The 18,963-nt window shown below is 39.0% G+C and overlaps 1 protein-coding gene across 1 annotated transcript; it reads left to right on the top strand.

Annotated features, from left to right (window-relative positions):
- The first annotated feature begins 734 nt into the window (after positions 1–734).
- LOC149275606 (angiotensinogen-like) lies at positions 735–18,754 on the top strand. Its single transcript, XM_089504541.1, has 6 exons — positions 735–948; positions 1,747–1,809; positions 13,752–14,495; positions 16,977–17,244; positions 17,977–18,121; positions 18,557–18,754. Exons 1-6 carry the CDS (start codon positions 735–737, stop codon positions 18,752–18,754), a joined length of 1,632 nt encoding a protein of 543 aa, XP_089360667.1.
- Positions 18,755–18,963: the final 209 nt, after the last annotated feature.

Below are 18,963 nucleotides of genomic sequence, written 5' to 3'. Positions count from 1 at the left end.
AGTGGAGGTGGAGGCGTGCAATCGTCAGGGGATGCCTCAAGTGTAGCCTGCTGCGGAGAGTGAGGAGCAGGAGCAGATCTGGAGGTGCCATGTGTCTTGTCCCGTGCCTTCCCCTGCCTGGTAGACGATTTCGGTGTCGGATCCATGTAGCGTTCCATGGGGCCCAGAAGGCACCGGGCACCCCTCGTTATGAAAAAGGGGAAAAAGACGAGAGGGGAGAGAAGAAGAAAGAAAGAAGAGAGACGGAGAGGGTAAGAAAGAGCAAGGTACCAAGAACAGCTGCCAAGGTGGAAAGCAAACTGTAAATCAAGTGGTAGGAGATACACCACAACAGCCGCAAAGTAAACAAAATACAAGCAGCACGGTATATAGTGCAATATATGGTGCAGTGCAAACAGAGACGGTGAACCACGCACTGAAGAATTAAACACAGCGTATAACCTATTACAGTTCAGGGCAGTGATAAACAGCAGAAAGCAAACTGCAATGGTGTATGAAGTCCAGCAGCAGGAAGGAAACCTTTAGTCCCAAGTCCCAGTCCCAGTCCCCCCACCCAACCTATCTAGAGCCCACCCCACACCCCTACCGAGCTAGTAGCACAGGAAAACAAAATAAAAATAAAAAATAAAAAAAAAATAATAATAATAATAATAATAAAAAATAAAACAACCCACCCAGAACCCAGGCCAACCACCCAACCTAACTAGAACCCACCCTACACCCCTAACTATCTAATGCCACAGAGAAAAATAAACACAGAAAGGCCTAATAGCCACTTAGAGTCCAAAGCCTACCCCAGCAATCGTGCCAGGTATGAGGAGCAGGTGGGAGAGGAGATCAGGAACAGACGGGCACACGCTGGAATAAAGGTGATCACTCCCGGTGGCAGCAGCAGGGATGTGGAGAAGAGGACGAGGACCAGCAATCAGATCCACCGCTACGGAGCAGGTAAGTGCCTCGAAGACGCAGCCCCATCCGCGACACCTCTGGCAATGCAGCAGCCAGGCCGGAACGAAGCAAGTGCGTCGCTGGTAGGGCAGAGCAACATCGAACCTCGGCAGCACTGGGAAGGGAAAGGGCCGATGAAGGAGGCAGGTAGGGGCCCCGAGTGGGGAAGGCAAGCGAGGTCTTGTGGCGTCGGGCCTAAAGCCCCAGACTAGGCCTTGACTCCACGTTGCGGTTTAAACAATGTCCCCGCGACCGAGGAAACAAAATAACGGCAGGCCAGCAAAGGTGAGCAGCCCACCAAGCACCCTGAGGGGATGATTTGGCGCAGCAGGATCAAAATACCCGCGGATGGGAGCAGATAAAAGCTTAGGCGGCGGAGCGCAGCTAAAAAGCGGCCATCTGTAGGGCCCGCCACCCGGAAGTCCTAGATATCCTTTTTTTTTAAGCAGTTTTTTTTTCCTGTTGCTGTTATATGTAATTTGTACAGTATGAAGTTGTGCATAGGTTTAGTGCTTTTCATTGTTAGCAGATTTATAATCATTATGTTAAAAAAACAACATCAAAAAAGGATAACACAGCACCATGGATAGAAGTTCTCAAATATTTGATATCTGGGACCTATTTGGAAAACATTTTAATTTGCCAGGTGTGAACAACCAGTCTTCATCTTCTGGAGTTTGGCTTAACAGGCCACACAAACCTTTTTCATGAATTAAAATATTAGCCATACTTAATATTTGGCTGTTGGGAGGAGTTTTCCAAAATGCTTGTCTATTTTAAACTTTTTTTTTTTTACAGTATATGATGTTGATGTCACAGTCACACAAGAAAAGGAAGCAAAAGTAGGGGAATCTTGTTGCTGTATGTATTCAGATATAAGGGACATGAAGCACAATTGTTCTAGTGAACCAAAGTGATAATAACACCCATGCACAAAACAAACAAGTGCAAATAGAGTGCAATTCTATTACATCACTTATCTTTTTATGCCTCGATGTGGAAAAGGAAATGGTGAAAATACTAGAGCAACACATGTCTCCATTAAGGGCCATTGCGAGCACCAGATCCCGCACTCTTCTTTCATGGGGCCCCACTCCCCAAAGGGATATGTGACTCCCCTTCTTCCCTCCCCAACCAAAAGGCCTGCGTGAGGGGTAGATCTTCTTGGTCCCACGCTAAAATGGGAAGGGACCACTGAGCCCAGAAGGGCTACCATGCCTCCCTCATCAGAGAAACTGTATCTTTGAAGGACCCACTTCCACGAAAATAAATGTATGACTCCATATCAGCATGGGTTTACAAGGGATCGGTCCTGTCAAACTAACCTGATCAGCTTTTATGAGGAGGTGAGCTCAAGACTGGATCGGGGTGAATCGCTGGATGTCGTATATCTTGATTTTTCCAAAGCATTTGATACGGTGCCACATAAAAGGCTGGTACATAAAATGAGAATGCTTGGGCTGGGGGAGAATGTGTGTATGTGGGTAAGTAACTGGCTCAGTGATAGGAAACAGAGGGTGGTTATTAATGGTACATACTCTGAGTGGGTGACTGTTGCTAGTGGGGTACCACAGGGGTCAGTTTTGGGTCCTATTCTTTTTAATATATTTATTAATGACCTTGTAGAGGGATTGCATAGTAAAGTATCAATCTTTGCAGACGATACTAAGCTCTGTAACGTGGTTAACACAATAGAGGACAGCGCACGATTACAAATGGATCTGCATAGGTTGGAGGCTTGGGCTGGGATGTGGCAGATGAGGTTCAACACAGATAAATGTAAGGTTATGCACATGGGGAAGAAAAATCCAGGCTGGGAATATGTATTAAACGGGAAAACACTGGGGACGACTGACATGGAAAAGGACTTAGGAGTTTTAGTTAACAGTAAATTTACCTGTAGCGACCAGTGTCAGGCAGCTGCTGCTAAGGCAAATAAAATCATGGGGTGCATCAAAAGGGGCATAGATGCCCACGACAAGGAAATAATTCTACCACTGTACAAGTCACTAGTCAGACCACACATGGAATACTGTGTACAGTACTGGGCACCAGTGTACAAGAAAGATATAGTGGAGCTGGAGAGGGTTCAAAGACGGGCAACCAGAGTAATAAGGGGAATGGGAGGATTACAGTACCCAGAAAGATTATCAGAATTGGGGTTATTTAGTTTGGAAAAAAGACGGCTTAGGGGGGACTTAATAACTATGTATAAATATATAAGGGGGCAGTACAGAGATCACTCCCAGGACCTATTTATACCCAGGACTGTATCTATAACAAGGGGACATCCTCTACGGCTGGAGGAAAGAAGGTTTCTACACCAGCACAGATGGGGGTTCTTTACAGTAAGAGCGGTGAGATTATGGAACTCTCTGCCAGAGGAAGTGGTGATGGTAAACTCAATAAAAGAGTTCAAAAGGAGCCTGGACGTGTTTCTTGAAAGCAATAATATTACAAGTTATGGATATTAGATTAATAGGGACAGAACGTTGATCCAGGGATTTATTCTGATTGCCATATTTGGAGTCGGGAAGGAATTTTCCCCCTGGTATGGGGCAATTGGCATCTGCTTCATAAGGGTTTTTTGCCTTCCTCTGGATCAACACAGTAGGGACACAATATGTATATAGGTTGAACTTGATGGACTTTGGTCTTTTTTCAACCTTATGAACTATGTTACTATGTTACTATGTTACAATGAATAGTGCTCCATAGAGAATTCTGTGCACCTAAAAGGCGGGGGCAAGTGACACATTAAAATAGAAGAGCCCAAAAGCTGTGTCAATCAAAAAGTGTCATATGTTTAGAAAAACGGTGCCTCAGAGGGGATATGATAGCATTATATAAGTATATTCAGGGCCAATACAAACCAATGTCTGAAACCCTATTCATAAACAGGACTATGCATAGGACAATAAGGATGTGGAATGCCCTGCCTGCAGTCTGTACAGACATTTAAACAGCAACTGCATGAATACTTGCAAAAACATAATATTCAGGGATATAATTTTAAAATTATGGGGTAACAGCTTCTTGATCCAAGGAGAGATCTGACTGCCATTCTGGGATCAAGAAGGCATTTTTTCCACCTAGTTTGTTGCAAAATTGGAAAGAGCCACAAACTGGATTTTTTTGCCTTCTTTTGGATCAACAGCAATTAACTGATATGGGAAAGGCTGAACTTGATGGACACATTTCTTTTTTCAGCCTATGTATCTATGTAACCCTCAAAATCAAACTTAATCTGACACTGCAGGACCATGGTCATGGAGGCTCCAGGCAACCTCGGCTCTTAAGGCTGGTGTACTGTAAGGTCTTTGGGGGTTGTACTCCTCAAAGGAATAGGCAATCCCTTCCTTTTCTTCTTGGGCTGAAATAACAGCGGTGGAGGGGCATATATTCTGCACCAAAAAAAAAACCAATCTTCAGGGGACCTGGCTCCACCATGGCCTTTTCGGTTATTAAAACTTGTGAGGGTCCTTGTACATCACTGTGCTCTTTACTCTGTCCCCAGATGAAGTGGAAGACAGACTTGTTGACCCTTGTTGACAGTGGCCAGAAATACAAATATTTTTAAAATCACTACCTCCAAACCTCTTAGGTCAATAGTATTAAAAAATACATAATATGGGGTAATATGTAAAGCATGCATGTGGCCCTAAGGAACTGAAAAAAATGGTGTACTGTAATCAGGAGATGTTACTGAACATAAATTGTGTCATTGTTAACAAGATGTAGTTTTTTTTATTTTAGTTTAGGGTTTTTTGTCTATCATCACTAATCATTATGTTTTATGTATTTCTATGATTTTAAAAGAAACATAAGGTAAAAATATTTTGGTCCTTTGGTTGTGAAAACCTGAAGGGGTTAAAACATTTGTGGTAAAAGCTGTAGAGAAAACGTTTATGTAAATAGTTTCTAGAGCTTGTTCAGTCTTCTGTAACAATGCATATTAGAGCACAGGAATCACTACAGGAACTTCACTTTCACACGAGTGTTCCAATGCATTCTACATTTAGGAATCATGCTATGGAACTTCAAGAGATGTATAGCAATAAATATACCAGTCACCAACAGCAATTCTAATGCAGTTCTAAAAAGAAACAACATAGTATAAATGTACTTGAGCACTTAAACGTTGCCCTTTGTTTGTAATGCAACGACAGTAATCGGGTGTTCCATAGTTGGGATAAAGCCGAAAAGTGCCCAAGCTATCGTAAGTTGAAATTGCAACCCTAGCTTTTGAACAGCAAAATGATGTATCCCTCCCCCCAAAAATTGATAAAGGGGACAGGACCAGAGATAATGTAAAAGATCTGCACTCCCAGATTGGCACTTCAGACAGTTAGAGTGACTCTTCTATCCAATATCAAACCGCAGTTTAGTCGACATATAGGCTTTATGTAGGATTCTATGGAACATCTCACTGTAAGATCCTTATACTAAAACCTTACAACACAGATTAGTTGCCTTCACTATCTGCTTCGTCCAGAGCAGTAGACCAGAGCACCAGACATTTGCTATGTGTTTCCAGATTTAATGTTGATCAGAACATTGAGTAATTTTGGAGATATTACATGTGCGTGCCCCACTTACGATTGTGGCCTGATCAAGAGGATTGTTTAGGTCCTTCTTCTTTAATTGAAATATAACTTTCATTACAAAATTAGCTAATTTGATTTAATTTAGGTGTGGAACGACCACTCATGGAGATGTGCAAGAGGGAGCCTTTTTAGTGAGGCAGGTTTCAAGAAATCATTCAGCAGGATTGAGTGCATGAAACACCTGCACTGCCTTTCCATGTTGGAATGCCGGGTTCCAAACAAGGGGTCTTCTCACCAATCTCCAGGCCCTACATGTAGTTGACTGTAAGAGGCTGGAAGTTATATGGAAGATGTAGGAGAGAGGCGAGATGTATAACCGGAGGTATTTGCTGTTCAAGTTTAGTCCATGTAAAGGTTGCCAGTCCACTGCCATTCTATAGTTAACTGCCAAATTCTACTCATATACATAAGGCAGATTCAGTCCTACCAGTGCTGATGCCTGTTGCAATTTAAATTACAATTAAAGGGAAATGGGTTGCCCCAACCTAAGTAAGCCTGTGAATAGATGGCCAAGGATTCTGTCTTAATTTACAACAAATCATGAGGCCTTATGGAAGGAATGTAAAATAGACAACATCACTGGCACAGACTGTTGGGTCTAGAGAGGGAAATCAATATCTGAAAAGATGCTATTTTGATACCAACTTGGACGACCTGGACGACCTGTATGTCACTGTACAATTCAAAAATATGAATCAAAGGTTCTACTGCTAAATCGAAGAGGATGGGGAGAGGGGTAAACCTGCCGCACCCCTCTCTCAAGACTAAATCAAACCCACTTAAATAGATATAGAGAATCACACAGTAAGTTATTCCTACAACAACTTGTACTATTCAGCTCCATCCAGACCTGGGGACTTGCTGAGGTTATGGGACTTAATAGGATTCCTCTAATAAGGTTATGGAGCTGCTAAGCGTCTCAGGCTCCCAGGCAGAGGCGGAGTGTTTAGGAATCTTTGCGTAGAACTCAAACCATCGCCTGAAAGACAGCTGGTTCAGTTTAAAAAAATGTGAAAATAATCTGCAAACTCTGCGGTGATACCCTCCAGTTCGGCCACCTCTGTCCCCAAGGCAGGAAAGAGTTTAAGAACTGCCTGTCTTTTACCTTTTGATCTTTTAATTAGGTTAGCCAAGAGCTTCCTTGTTCTGTTCCCTCACCAAACAAAAATATTTTTAACACAATCATATGAACAATGTGCCCTCTCTGAGACCCAAGAGCAGTAGAGTGATTTTGGTTCTTTATATATCTGTGCCATAACCTCTGTACCTTTGAAATGAAGCAGCAGCTTCTTTTCAGTCTCCCTCCTGCGTCCCAACGCATAAGCAATTATGTGACCCCTCATTACAAGCTTAGGAGCCTCCCATAACAGGTTGATATCATCTAAACGCTCAAAATTGTCATCCACATAGCTGTTCCACACCTTTTCCAGGTATCACCTTAACTCATCTGAATGATATAATGGAATTAGGAAGTGCCAATTAATGGAGGTATGCTTTGGCCTATTCAAACTAGATTCAGTATCTCACAAAAGTGAGACACCCCTTACACTGCAGAAATTACACTCTGCTACAATGTAAAGTAGTCAGTGTACAGCCTGTATAACAGTGTAAATGTGCTGTCCCCTCAAATATAACTCAACACGCAGCCATAGAGGTGTCTAGGGGACATCTACAATAAGGTTTGGAGAGGCTGCACTCGATATGATTGAATAAAATTGAGCCAGAAATGCATTGGGTGCATAGACCAGAGTGAACCATTCACCTTCAATACTTAGTGACAGCACAACATATCACCCCTCTGGGTCACAGATGATTGCCTCCACAGACTGAGTCAGACCAGACCCCAACAAAATCTAAACTCTCCTTTCTCTGGTAAAGTACATAGCTGAGTAGCATTATTTTACCCAGTGAGCTTTTAAGAAATTAGCATTTGGATCTGTCCAGTGCATCTCTTGGAGAAACACAATGTCTTGGCATAATTTTTGAGGTGGATTAGCACCATTTTTGTTTAACTGGAGAGTTTAAACCCTCCACATTCCAAAACATAATTCAAAGGGTATGTTTTATATGGGATGTGTGCACTACAGGTGACATTGTAGCATTATGGTAAGGCATCTATCCAATCCCAGTCCCTGGAGTCAACCCCCCAGTCTTTTTTTCCATAGTAGCATCTCAAGGCGGTCCCAGCATACAAGGTATAAAAACATGATGCACCTGTTTGACCAAGCCATTGTGCGTTGTGTTTGATTTCCCTCCTACCTTTTTTAAACTTTCCCGCGTCCTCAACGTCGGTGCCCTTATAACTTCACCAAAAACAATAACCAAAATAAAAACAGAAACAATATGTCAGCAAATATTGACAATGAATATGAATTAGCTTCATTCTCATATCATTACCAGTGGCTATGATCATTCTTCCTGAGGCTTAGGGGAGACAGGAAGGACAAGAGGAGAGAGGAAGAGGAAGGAGAAGAGAGGGGAGGAGTAGTAGGTCCCGAAGCCCTGTACAATGCTGGAGATCTTGGCTGACCTTCTGTCTGTGATGGCAATGGCAACTCTATGGCCAGCTGGAACACCGCAAGGATTTTAGATCCTCAGAGCGCATTTGGAGCATCAGTAAAAATCTTGGATGTGCGCCTCCTGTAAGTCTTACATATAGAATTAAAAACTTTAAATACTTAAATATAAATTCATACATAATACTTCTAGGTGAGATCTGAACAGAGATCTGTAAAGCTCCATAACTACCTCTCTCTCTTTCTGTTACGAATGCCATTAACTATACAATCCACCACCATGCTTGTTTTTCCCCAGTTCCTTATTGCATTCCCTGCTTACTTTTAAGTCCTCTCAAATAATTACTTTCAAATCCATCTCTCCTGTTTTTGCTGATAGAACAGTGCCTCCAATATATCTCAAGAGCATTATTAAACATTTATCAACATTAAACTGCATCAGCCCCATTGGTCACTATCTAGTGAGACAACAGCCACACCTAACAAAGGAGATCCATGAAGATTCAAATAGAAAGCTGAAGGTGTTTTTGCATTGTTTTATAGCAATGAATAAACACACAGCACCTGCAAAGATCACTTTGTTATTAATGGTCAATGGTACCTTGTTGCTGAGACCTATAAAAGCTTACTTACATTAATGCAGTTTGTGCCAAAGGCTTCTTCTAACTCCTTACTATCTATTATATCTCAGTATGTTTAGACTATGGTCATTACACTAGCGTCATTAGATGATGATAATGCCACCGGAGGAGTGTTTGAAAACCAGATGTATGACCATATAAAGCCTATACAATTAAGTTACGTTTGCTAGTGCAAACAGATGTGCGTTGCCAAGCAAACAAATGTTTGTTGAAGATGTGTCTGGAAAGTCACTGATCAGAAAATGATTCAGTATGTAAATCTAAGTTGGCAGAAAAATGACATTAGCACTTCCTAGGCATATTATTAGTATTTGAGTTACTGAAGGGACCTCTCCCTCACTCACTCTATTTTTGTCTTAATTCATTACCGAGCCCTTTTTTTTTCTTTTTAAAGCGGAAGAGAGAGAGAGGGGCGCTGAGTGGTTTTCACTTACCAAGTTGTCAGTACCCGGTCGGCGCCCCTCTATCCTCTGCGAGCCCTCTAGCTCGGTTTCGGTGCCGGCTTGTGATGCTGAGCGCCGGAAGATGACGTCATTTCCGGCGCTCAGCATTAAAAGCCGGCACCGAGACCAAGCAGGGAGACTCGCCGCAGGATTGCTGAAAGGTAAGTACAAGGGGGGGGGTAGATAATAGGGAGGGAGAGAGAGGAAGGGTAGATAATGGGGGGGCGGCATTTTAAACTTCGCTCCAGGCGGCATTTTGTCTTGGGCCGGCCCTGCCAAGAGACAACATAATTTGGAAACACACTGGTATAATACATAATTAATAAATACATTGCCAAGCCAGCTTACATACCGTTCTGTAAAGACTACAGTAATCAGTGGCGTAGCTGTAGGGGTTGAAGCGGTCACAGCTGCAATGGGGTCCTTGCCTCTAGGGTGCCCGGGCCACCCCTGCGATCCCTTTTTCCTGTCTCCTCGTACCGGTTCGAAATTGTTAAGAAAGGGCCCTTCCGACCTGGACCACAGTGGTGAAACCATGAGAAAGTTACTGAAGAGGTAAGAAGGGCATGTATATTTGTGTGTATATATAAATATATATATGTATATGTGAGCATGGATGTCTTTGTGTGTGGCTGGATGTGTGTTTGAGCATGGCTGTGTAACTTTGTGTGTGAGCATGGATGTGTAATTGTGTGTGTGTGTAAGCATGGATGTGTAATTGTTTGTGTGTGTGAGCATGGATGTGTAAGTGGGGTCAGTTGGAGTGTGTATTAGAATGAATGTGTATTGGTGAATATGTGTGTCATGAGTGTATGTCGGAAAGGGGAGCAAGGGGCAAATAAGTTGTTTGGAGGCAATGATGCCACATACAAGCTGCTTGAGGGCAATGATGGCAGATACCAGCTATTTGGGGCAAAGATGGCACAGACAGGCTGTTTGGGGGTTAGGATCCCACTGATAAGGTGGCAGTCACAAGTTGCTTAGGGAAAAGGTGGCACTATGGCAGATCAGTGTATGTTGCTTGGTAATAAAGGTTAAAATGTATGAAGATCTGGTTTCATCTCCTTTTGTTCCAAAAAACATCCTGTATCTGGGGACCTGGAGGCTGCAGTGTTGTGATGTGATATTTTGGGTGACTTTCCCTGTACAATTACCACACTAAACGGTGTAGCAATGCTATGAAATTTGCCAATTTATCTCTTTTTTATCCAGAGTAAAAAAGGGACACTCTGTACATAGCAAACCATTGGGACTTTTACACTACCTGCAATTTTTTAACATTTGGTCTCTTTGGAGCAGGTCTTGGCACAAATCCAAGAATTTGCTGGACAGCAAGGTTTGTGTTTATACTAACTTAATTTGTGTACTTTTGTTTATACGCAGTATGGGTGCAGCTCATACCTAGAAAATTTGTGTATAAACACCTACTGGGGAACAGATGTTTCCTGCAAGAAATAAGATTGCAAAGTGTAGAAAAACAATGTGTAAGCAAAAACATAATAAAAATAACAGTCAATTCTTAATAGACTTGTAAATTGTGTATATATATAGCAATAATATATAGTTTTGAGTTCCAGACATCACATATACAATGTGTATGATAGTTGAGTTTCGTCTTTAGAGTAACTTTTTTCCAGTTGCAAATGCATTGTGAAAATCAGTAGAATCCCTCGCTAGATTTGCACTGTTTCCATGCCCCCAGCTGTCGTGCATTCACTCGAGCACATCTTCTGCACAGTAGTACCCATGTATGGAGGCTCACATCCAGCTGGCTCCAGCATTTGCTTGCGTGAGATTTCCAGAGGAGGTCTTGCGAGAAGAACCACACATGCTCAGAAAGTGCTCCCATTGATTATAATTGGATAGCTTTCCTGCCATTGATTGGTTGCTGTAGTACAGAATAGCATAGGACAAGTGTTGTGTTGCATAGTCTTTTAAAGGTAAGACTTTTATTTTTTCCCTTACTTGTAAATAATGCATATTGAAGCACTGAAGCTGAATACGTGCAGCCGGATGTTAAAGTACCCTATGTGCCATGGGAGTGACAGTAATGGTAAGTTTGGGCATTTTCCTGGTTTGGCCTCTTTAATAGTAATTAGATAATAATTATAATGTATAGTTGTTGGAAATTCCTTTAGGTCAACGTCATACCGTATATTTGGTAAAGATCTCTTCTTCATGCATATTATATTGGTAAGGTATAATATGCCTGAAGAAGAGACCTGAGTAGTTAGCCAACAAAGGCATCATCTTTACTATATTCACTTTTACTTTCCACTCCTAACATGAGCCTCTGGAGGGGGCCTGAGTCCCTCACATCCCTACCTTGAATATCAACGCATTGTTTTCAAGATAGAGAATTGTAATACGAGTGCAAGATAATCTATACTTCTTTTAACTTTGAAGGCACTGTTGGAAAAGGGAGTAGTTTGTTCTTCACGTGGAAGGCATATTGGGGCTTAAAATAATGTCCTGATATGGAGTGGGGGCTGTGTCCTAAATTGATACTGGTATCTAATATTTCTGATGGTTTCCCGGTATATGCCTAATATGACATGATGTATATTTCCTTATAGATTAATTCCTAAGAGTCAGCAATATGTCATTAATATTTGACTGAAAATGAATGATGAGACCCTATAGATTCACAGTAAAAAAAGGAAATTGAAGCGGACCATTTGTATGATTTTTCAGTTGGTTATTACAAAGGTCACCCAGAGATGACAACTGATTGGGTTAGGACTCCTCAGCAGGAATGACGTAAATAAAAGGGAAACATTCCAAACAAATTAAAAGTAGCAGGGCATACCACTGATTGTGAAACAACTCTAAACGTCATGTGTGGTTATAGAACTATATCATGCTGCGTGGAAATACAGCAAAAACAGCAAAGACAATGATTGACAGATGTAGAAATGTTTTATCTTATGTTTGCCCTCATGCTGTGTAGTAACAGATGTATGATGTTGAGAAGTAGCACAACAAAAAAAGCCAGCAAGTGGTCACAGAACATTCTGAACAGATAGAGGAGTCCACGGATATTAGCTAATAAGTAACCGCAGTTATGCAACAGTTGAAATAATATTTGAAGCAAATATATGTTTGCCCCAGTTTTGAAGAAGAGGAAACTAGAACTGGTCATCATCAGGGATCTGTGTTAGGTACGTACACATTCAATAACTCGACCGTTGCGATTTTATTTAGTTAAATAATCTGTTTGTGTAGGTATCCATCAATAAAAGTAGTAACATTTTGTTGAAATGTGTTTGGAGGACAGATTGGGGAACATCCTATATAATTTTGTAATATAATGATGTTATTCTTTCAGCGTATATTTAAAAATGGTATTTTATATTTATTAAAATAACATAAGTTATTAGGTTGGTACTGTTTTGGTTAACACTATAAAAATAATTGTTTAATATAGTGTTATAATATTACATAATACACTTGTTAGAATAAAATATTTTTCGAAATTTTAGTTTTTTTTAGTTCCTCGCAGTTTCCAGTATGTGCATCTACCTTATGTAAACTACAGTTTACAACAGTAGTTCCTAGTGGCTTAATGATGACCTCCTCAAAGTGTTGTGTCAATGTGTGTGGATCATTTAAAGTTCGTGCAAAAAAAACTTGTCATGCAACCAAAATGTTTGTCAATGTATTCACTTTTTAAAAAACAAAATGTTTTACTAAACGATTAATTGCGTCTGGGGTTGTTGACTCCCTCATGCTGCTTCTCCGAAATTTTCAGATCTTGACTGTCTTTGTCTTTAAACTGAGCAGCATCCAAAGGACAACCTATTAAATTTTGTTATTTGCTAAGCAACCCCTACACAACCACATTTTATATACCGTATATATATTTAAAAAACAATTCTCTGCAATGTCGATCTTATTGGATCATTATAGAAAACGGTAATGGTCCAATGAGCAGGGTTATAATATAACATTGTTCTTTGCACACAAATTGCTCTCTATAATTAACCTTAATTGCTTGATGGTTCTGTTGTAGGCCCCTTTGGCTAGCTTCGTTATGCAAACATCTAACTGTTCATCTAAACATCTAATCTAGCTCTTGAAATATTATGTGGCCCAATTTTTCTCATTTGCACTTGTCGGCTAATGCTATCTCCTTTTGTTTTTAACACCCACTATGTGAGCGTAACTGTTATCCATGATCTATCTAACTCTTCACACAGCTTAGATTTAAACCTACTAGAATACTCTAATCTAAAGATCTATGAAGATCTATCATATTCAGTCCCCAAGAAGAAGCAGGATAATTTGCATCCTCATAGTCCCGTTATTCATCTCAAGCCTTCCTTTTTATCCTTTGACGTCTACACCAACCAATAATTTGTCCACTATTAAATTCTTGTTAACTTGTCAGTGATGTCCCCGAACCCATTTTTATTATCTCACGTGATAATTTTCAAGTAGTCAAATTTTTCTACCCTAGTAGCATGGAGGTTTTTGTTTCCTTCTATAATAATACCTACCCATTATAATGAATGATTGTTGTTTTTTTTTGTCTTGTTTTTTGCAGATTTCTACAAATCACAACAATGAAACTTCAAATCTTTTTGTTGCATTTAGCTGCATTTTTTACTATCTCGGTATGCAACCGTGTCTATGTGCATCCTTTCACTCTGCTTATGTACAACAAAACTGAGTGTGAAAAAGTGGATAGCCAAAACTACACCACTGAAAAGCTTTTCTTACCCATTTCCATTGAATCAAAATTTGAGCCTCAAGAGACACCATTCAAAGACAAAACACCCCCCGCAAGAAAACAGCTTGGACTTACAGGTGTATTGACACCTTTAATAGATTCTGTCGGTTTGCGATCTTTCAATGCGTTGAGGAAAATCAACAAAGATGGCACTTTGCTTTTGTCCTATATTGACATATATTCATCACTTGTATCTTTCTACCTTGGTGCATCTGCAGAAACTTCAGATGATCTTCAAAGATTTTTGGGATTTGAACACCCATCTGGCAATGCAGATTGTCTTTCTAAAATGAATGGCCCAAAAGTACTTTCAACCATCAAGCAAATAGACAGCCTTTTGTTTTCCAATGATGCGAACATAGATACACTGAAAATGGTTTGCATATTTGTCTCAAAAGGTGTCCCATTATTCGAAGAATTTGTGCATCACCTGATTCCTTCTGCTAATGAACTTCATGTAAGGTCTGTCGATTTTACAAATTCACTCAAGACTACAGAATTAATCAATGAATTCATTGATAAAAGAGTATTGAAAAAAGGCAATTTTTTATTGAAGCCTGTTGATGGATCATCCAACCTTCTCTATACAAGATATAGTAACTTTAAAGGTAAGAACAATTTTCATTTACAAACATATTTTTAGGTTATAAATATACAGGAAAAAATAAATACAAAACAAAGGTTGATGTTGAGAAAGCTTTGTGCACGTCAATGTGGCATAATCTTGAGAAATAGTTTTTTAGAAGTGATTTAATTTGTTTACTTAAAGGGGAAATATAAATCTATTGCTCTAATTATTAAATCAAAGGATGCATTATCTAGGGCCAGTTTTCATCCTTATATAATTAATAATACATAATCTTCATAATTTTCACTGCAACTCATTTAGTGAATACATTTCAAGTACATACTCTGGAATGTATGAATTTTTGAGTGGAAACTCAATCTCTATTTGGTTTAAGTGAGTTATTAGTAATTGGTGCATTATTTGTTTGTAATGAGGACTTCTGTTCTGTTTACTTTTTTGGCACCCAAAAACCACTCGTTCTTCATCCCCCCTTTCCCTCAGTGCCTCTCTTTTCTAGACACTTGGAATGTCTGGTGGGTATTAGTATTTAACTCAGTGTTACATATGTTCTATAACCAGAAAGGGTACAATTAATGTTTCTGAATGTTTTTAGCAAAATTGTGACATTATTGTCATATTAGCTAAGAGTCACATAAAATGTCTACAGAAAGCCGTGTCCCCTGTAACCACTTCGCCTGAAATGCCCCTCTTTGTCTGTTTAGAATGGTGGGTGGAATAGAACGTTTTTGGCTTTCTTTTCTTTATACATGTTTATGATTTATAAAGAGGACTGTTTTTTAAATACGTCATGCCAGTTTGACAACATGGTTCCTTTTATGGACACCTCGGCATGGGCTGTATTAGGACATTGTTTCCTGTAATCTAGATAAAAATTCAGATGTGCTCATCAATACACACATGGAACATCAGTGACCAGGCAGGGAACCCATGTTTAGACAGTTTTGGAGTTTATTAACCAAAGTAATCGCTGGGAGAGTTTTCAGGAAAGTTGCAGTTTCATCTCTCTCATTTTACATTATGAATGGTCCACCCCTGTGAGCTTCTGCTTGAAGAAAAGCTTAGATGGTCCTGTATAAAGCATTTCTTGTAATTTATATCACTGACTGAACTCTCTTTAAGCAGGGTCAGCTCGGTCATGTGGAGAAATGCCAGGGATGGTCCTCACAGAGTTGAAACCACAACTCTCCTCCAACTTCTGTGGTCAACTACTGCTTTAGTAAACTGAGCTTTAGTGTTTAAAGGGCCTGAATTAGATAAGATGGTATATTTTCTTTTAATAAACCATGATGAAAATTAAAATGATTTGATTCAACCCATTGTGAAAAACTTTTAGGTTTTTCCAAGAACACCTACGGGATAATAATTTTTAGATGCTAAGGCAAGGTTGAAACTGCTTTGTCTTAGTGAATTCACAAAACACTATTCTATAGTTTGCATCTGGACCCAGTCTGAAAGTATAATCCAGGTGTTTAACACTTAGATGATGCTTTAATTGTATGCTAGACACTACTGTAAATGTATTAGTAACTTGGCTGCTCATCATTCAATAATCTGTAACCTGTATCATTTTCCAACAAGCAGACAGTATCGTATGAGATTAACCGGGATTGTGCAGCTGGACTTCCCTACTGCACCTCGTAAATGTATTGGCTAATTTCAAAACTATTATTATTAATACAGTTGTCTTCCATTTTAATTGATTAGTGCTAAGAACCCCCAGAAAATGTGGCTCCAAAAACACATCTACAATTCCAAAACTATTTTTCCAAACACTAACGCGATCCTTAAGGTCCTACTGTACCTTCTTTAATAATGATGCTAGTTTCATAGTTAAAATGTGACATGCATAAGAATTCTGCTTTTTTTTATTTACTGCCTCCAACTTTTATAATGTTTTAAAATGAATTTACAATATTGGAATCAGTTGTACCCTTTTCCCCCCTGTTTTTCATTTCTTCCCTTCAATAGAACACACCACTGCATTTGGATAATGGGAGCTAGACTGTTACAATGTATTTTATAGATTGTTCAAAAGAATTAAAGGTCTACATACATACATTTAACATGACTAAATACTAAAGTGCCAAAACAAGCCTCATACCTCTGCAAAATATAGAATATTGTTTTGTGAATTCACTAAACCAAAAGCAGCTTCAACCTTGCCTTAGAATTTGAAAATTATTATCCTGTAGGTGTTCTCGGACAAACCTAAACGCTATTCACAATGGGTTGTATTAAATAATAATAATAATAATAATAATAATAATAATTATCATGGTATAGTTCTATATATCGTCTTGATTTATACCTCAATGAGTTTGCTACTTTAAGGAACAGGGCTATCCCCAAGAAAACTGAAAGGGTGGGGAACCATAGTGACCCATGGCCCAGTAATCATACTTTCTGGAGAGTTCCCAGATTTGTAAATCGTAATTGTTTTCGAGGGTACCATATGTAGACTTGGTTTTATTAATAAATAACCAATATCTCTGTTATTTAGGCAAAGTGAGGAATTCTGTTTCAGTTCTGGAACCTCAAGACTTTTGGATTCAGCCAAACAAGAAAATTTCAGTTCCCATGATGTCAGTATCAGGAACGTTCCAATATCAACCTGGTGATAAAGTGAACCCGTCAATATTAAAGATTCCTCTCAGTGAAAATGATTTCTTGTTGCTGGTGCAACCAGACAATGAAAAGTCTCTTGAGGATATAGAGTCTACATTTTCTATGGATACATTACCAAAGTGGCTGAATAAGTTATCAGACAGGTATGAAGGTACAAGTTTCTGATAAATATTGTTTTAATTTTTTTCACAGACTAAGGAACAGTCATTTTATGCAATGTAATAATAGGAGATTTGGGGCTTTGAATTTAACCCATTTTAATATATGTATAGTCTGCGATTTAGTATGAATAATATATTTAAAAAGAAAAAAAAAGAAATTCAATTACTGTTTTTTAAATCTTTTGGTTTGAGTTCAGCAAACTATTTTATAAATAATCCTGTTGGGATAAACACTTCAGTATCAAGCTACTTGCAGACACTTTGAGCAATTCACTAATTTAGCCCAATCTCTCATGAATCATCATCCACACTATTCCACCAACAAATGTTATGACATCAGAAGCAACAACTATCAGGCTTCCTTTCCCTGGTCAGCTGAAAAATTTTAGTCATATTGGGAGAATCCTGGGGCGCCCCCACACAGCCATTCACATTTCTATTAAACAAGGCAGTCTCTTCATGTCCACTAAACTCTGAAGAAGCCAGTATTGGCGAAACGCATCAGGTTCTCCACAACACCATTTTTTGGTGTCAGTACGTAAATTCAGAGACACACAAACGGTCCTATATTTTAACAAAATGTATTTTTACGTGCTTGTTTTTTTTATTATGTAATGTTTTACAGTATTAAATATTAAAATGACCTGTCTTCGGACACTACTCCTGTACATACTGCTGTTGACTGGATTAAATAAACCTTTTATTTCTTTTCAGGAAAATAAATCTAGTGTTGCCGAAGTTGACAATCAAAAGTACTTATGATATCCAAGAAATTCTTACTGAAATACAACTGCCAACCCTTCTTGGGAGAACAGCAAATTTCAGCAAAATAAGTAATTTAGACATTCATGTTGGAAAGGTAATGATTGTATATAATATACAAAAATTAAATTGATTTTTCTATTCATTCAGCAGGCATTCATGAAATATGACTGATATACTTATACAGCACAGGGGGCCAACAAAGCTCCTTTGCAGCAGAATTGTACTTATGTTGGCACTTCATAATATGTCTTATTCAGCGCCTACATTATTTTGTATTTCTCCTTTAAGTTATTGTGTTTAGACAAATGAATCACTTGGACTACATAATATGGATAATATTAATCTTTGCGGGGCACGCCATTTTCTGTAAGATCACATAAGAAACCAATAAAAGGAAAATATTTATTGCCCTAATTTTGAAGCTTTATTCCTGAAATGCTTCAAGGAAATATGGGTATTTGTATTGGCATATAAATTAATATGCAAAGCATTATTCTGCCATAGTAATAAACGTGGTTTCCTTTTTCAGATTATAAATCAAGTTCATTTGGAATTGGAAGAAAGTGCCATGGACACAAATGAAGCCAGAGATCTCTCTTTGAATGAAGATAATATAGAAGCTCTGAACATAAAATACAACAAGCCATTTTTTCTGGCTGTTTTTGAAGGAACCACTAAGGCGTTGATGTTTTTTGGTAGAGTGATAAATCCTGATAATGCCCTTTAAGATTTAGCAGATTGTTTAAAGTCCAGATCAACTGAAATTATTGTAAGACACAGACTTGCCCAAAGCTGCCTTCTTTGAGTATTTTTATCCTATTCTTGTGTGTAACTGGGCGGCTATAAGGAGTAAACAATACAAAAACACCAATAAGCAGCATTGGCTTAAATTTCCTAAATTTAAAGCCAAGTATTCTAAACGTAGTAAATCTTTAC

The sequence above is a fragment of the Sceloporus occidentalis genome, unplaced genomic scaffold, assembly GCF_023333645.1.
Source record: "Sceloporus occidentalis isolate IW3139 unplaced genomic scaffold, rSceOcc1.0.p SCAF_277, whole genome shotgun sequence".
NCBI lineage: Eukaryota > Metazoa > Chordata > Lepidosauria > Squamata > Phrynosomatidae > Sceloporus > Sceloporus occidentalis.
This window is presented reverse-complemented; position numbering and strand designations above follow the sequence as displayed.